We start from the raw sequence: 842 nt of genomic DNA, 5'->3' as shown, positions 1-842 counted from the left end.
ACACACACACACACACAGAAAAGTTGATTTTAAAGGAGTGATAAACTAAAAATCAACTAATGCACTTTTAGATTGAAGATGATGAAATAAGTCTGACTGAAGCTAGGCTAATACACACACACACAGTCTGCAGCAGAGGGTGGTCCGGGACTTTTACAGACAAGGTAGAAGACAAACAAACAAACATTGATTTAAAAAAACAAACTCCCATGAGTCTTTGGGCTCTGTTGAAACACTCTCTCCCTCTCATATTGGGATGTTCGTACTGGCTGAGGAGGGCGGTGATGTCAGCGATGACATCACTTGATTACGGCTTGACCAATGATGTCATTCGGTCAGCTCCCCGTCTTCCTGTCCGACTCCAGTGGAGTGTCGAAGGAGCAGGCGGTGCACGTTAAAAAAAAAAACAAGAAGAAGAAGGGATAGACACATTGAAGGCCATTAAAACCTTGCCAGCAGCCATCATTGCCGCCCTCCCAACTACCAAAACAAAAGAGAAGATAGAGGATGGAAGGATGGAGGACAGAGAGAGAGAGAGACAGACGAAATAATGAGTGCAAAACTAGCTAGCGGTTGTTCTTGGCAGCCTCCTTGGCAGCCACAATGAGAGGAGTCAGACTGGAGAGAGGCTTCGCCATCTTTAGAAACTGATGCTGAGAGAGGAGATGGGAGGAAAGGGAGAGGAAGAGAGGGGAGGGGGAGTGAGGGGATAGAGGTGGAGTAAAGAGAGAAATATTTTAGTTCACTGTACAAAAGTTTCCCCAGTTGATCATTTTAGTTCATCATTCAAAAAAAATATTAATTAAATGTAATACAAGCAAACAGTGTCAGTTTAATACTGA

At 43.6% G+C, this 842-nt stretch overlaps 1 protein-coding gene across 1 annotated transcript in view; it reads right to left on the bottom strand.

The window, feature by feature from the left end:
* Nucleotides 1-6: 6 nt before the first annotated feature.
* pak1 (p21 protein (Cdc42/Rac)-activated kinase 1) overlaps nucleotides 7-842 on the bottom strand; it is a gene marked incomplete at its 5' end in the record, with an annotated part of 22,703 nt that continues 21,867 nt past the window's right edge. Inside the window, 1 exon segment of the mRNA XM_035680704.1 lies at nucleotides 7-653. Coding sequence (XP_035536597.1) covers nucleotides 567-653 — 87 coding nt within the window.

This window comes from Morone saxatilis, unplaced genomic scaffold, assembly GCF_004916995.1.
Source record: "Morone saxatilis isolate NCDOM2014 unplaced genomic scaffold, NCSU_SB_2.0 Contig8, whole genome shotgun sequence".
Lineage (NCBI taxonomy): Eukaryota > Metazoa > Chordata > Actinopteri > Moronidae > Morone > Morone saxatilis.
Note: the sequence above shows the minus strand (reverse complement) of the source record. Positions and strands in the feature narration are given on the sequence as shown.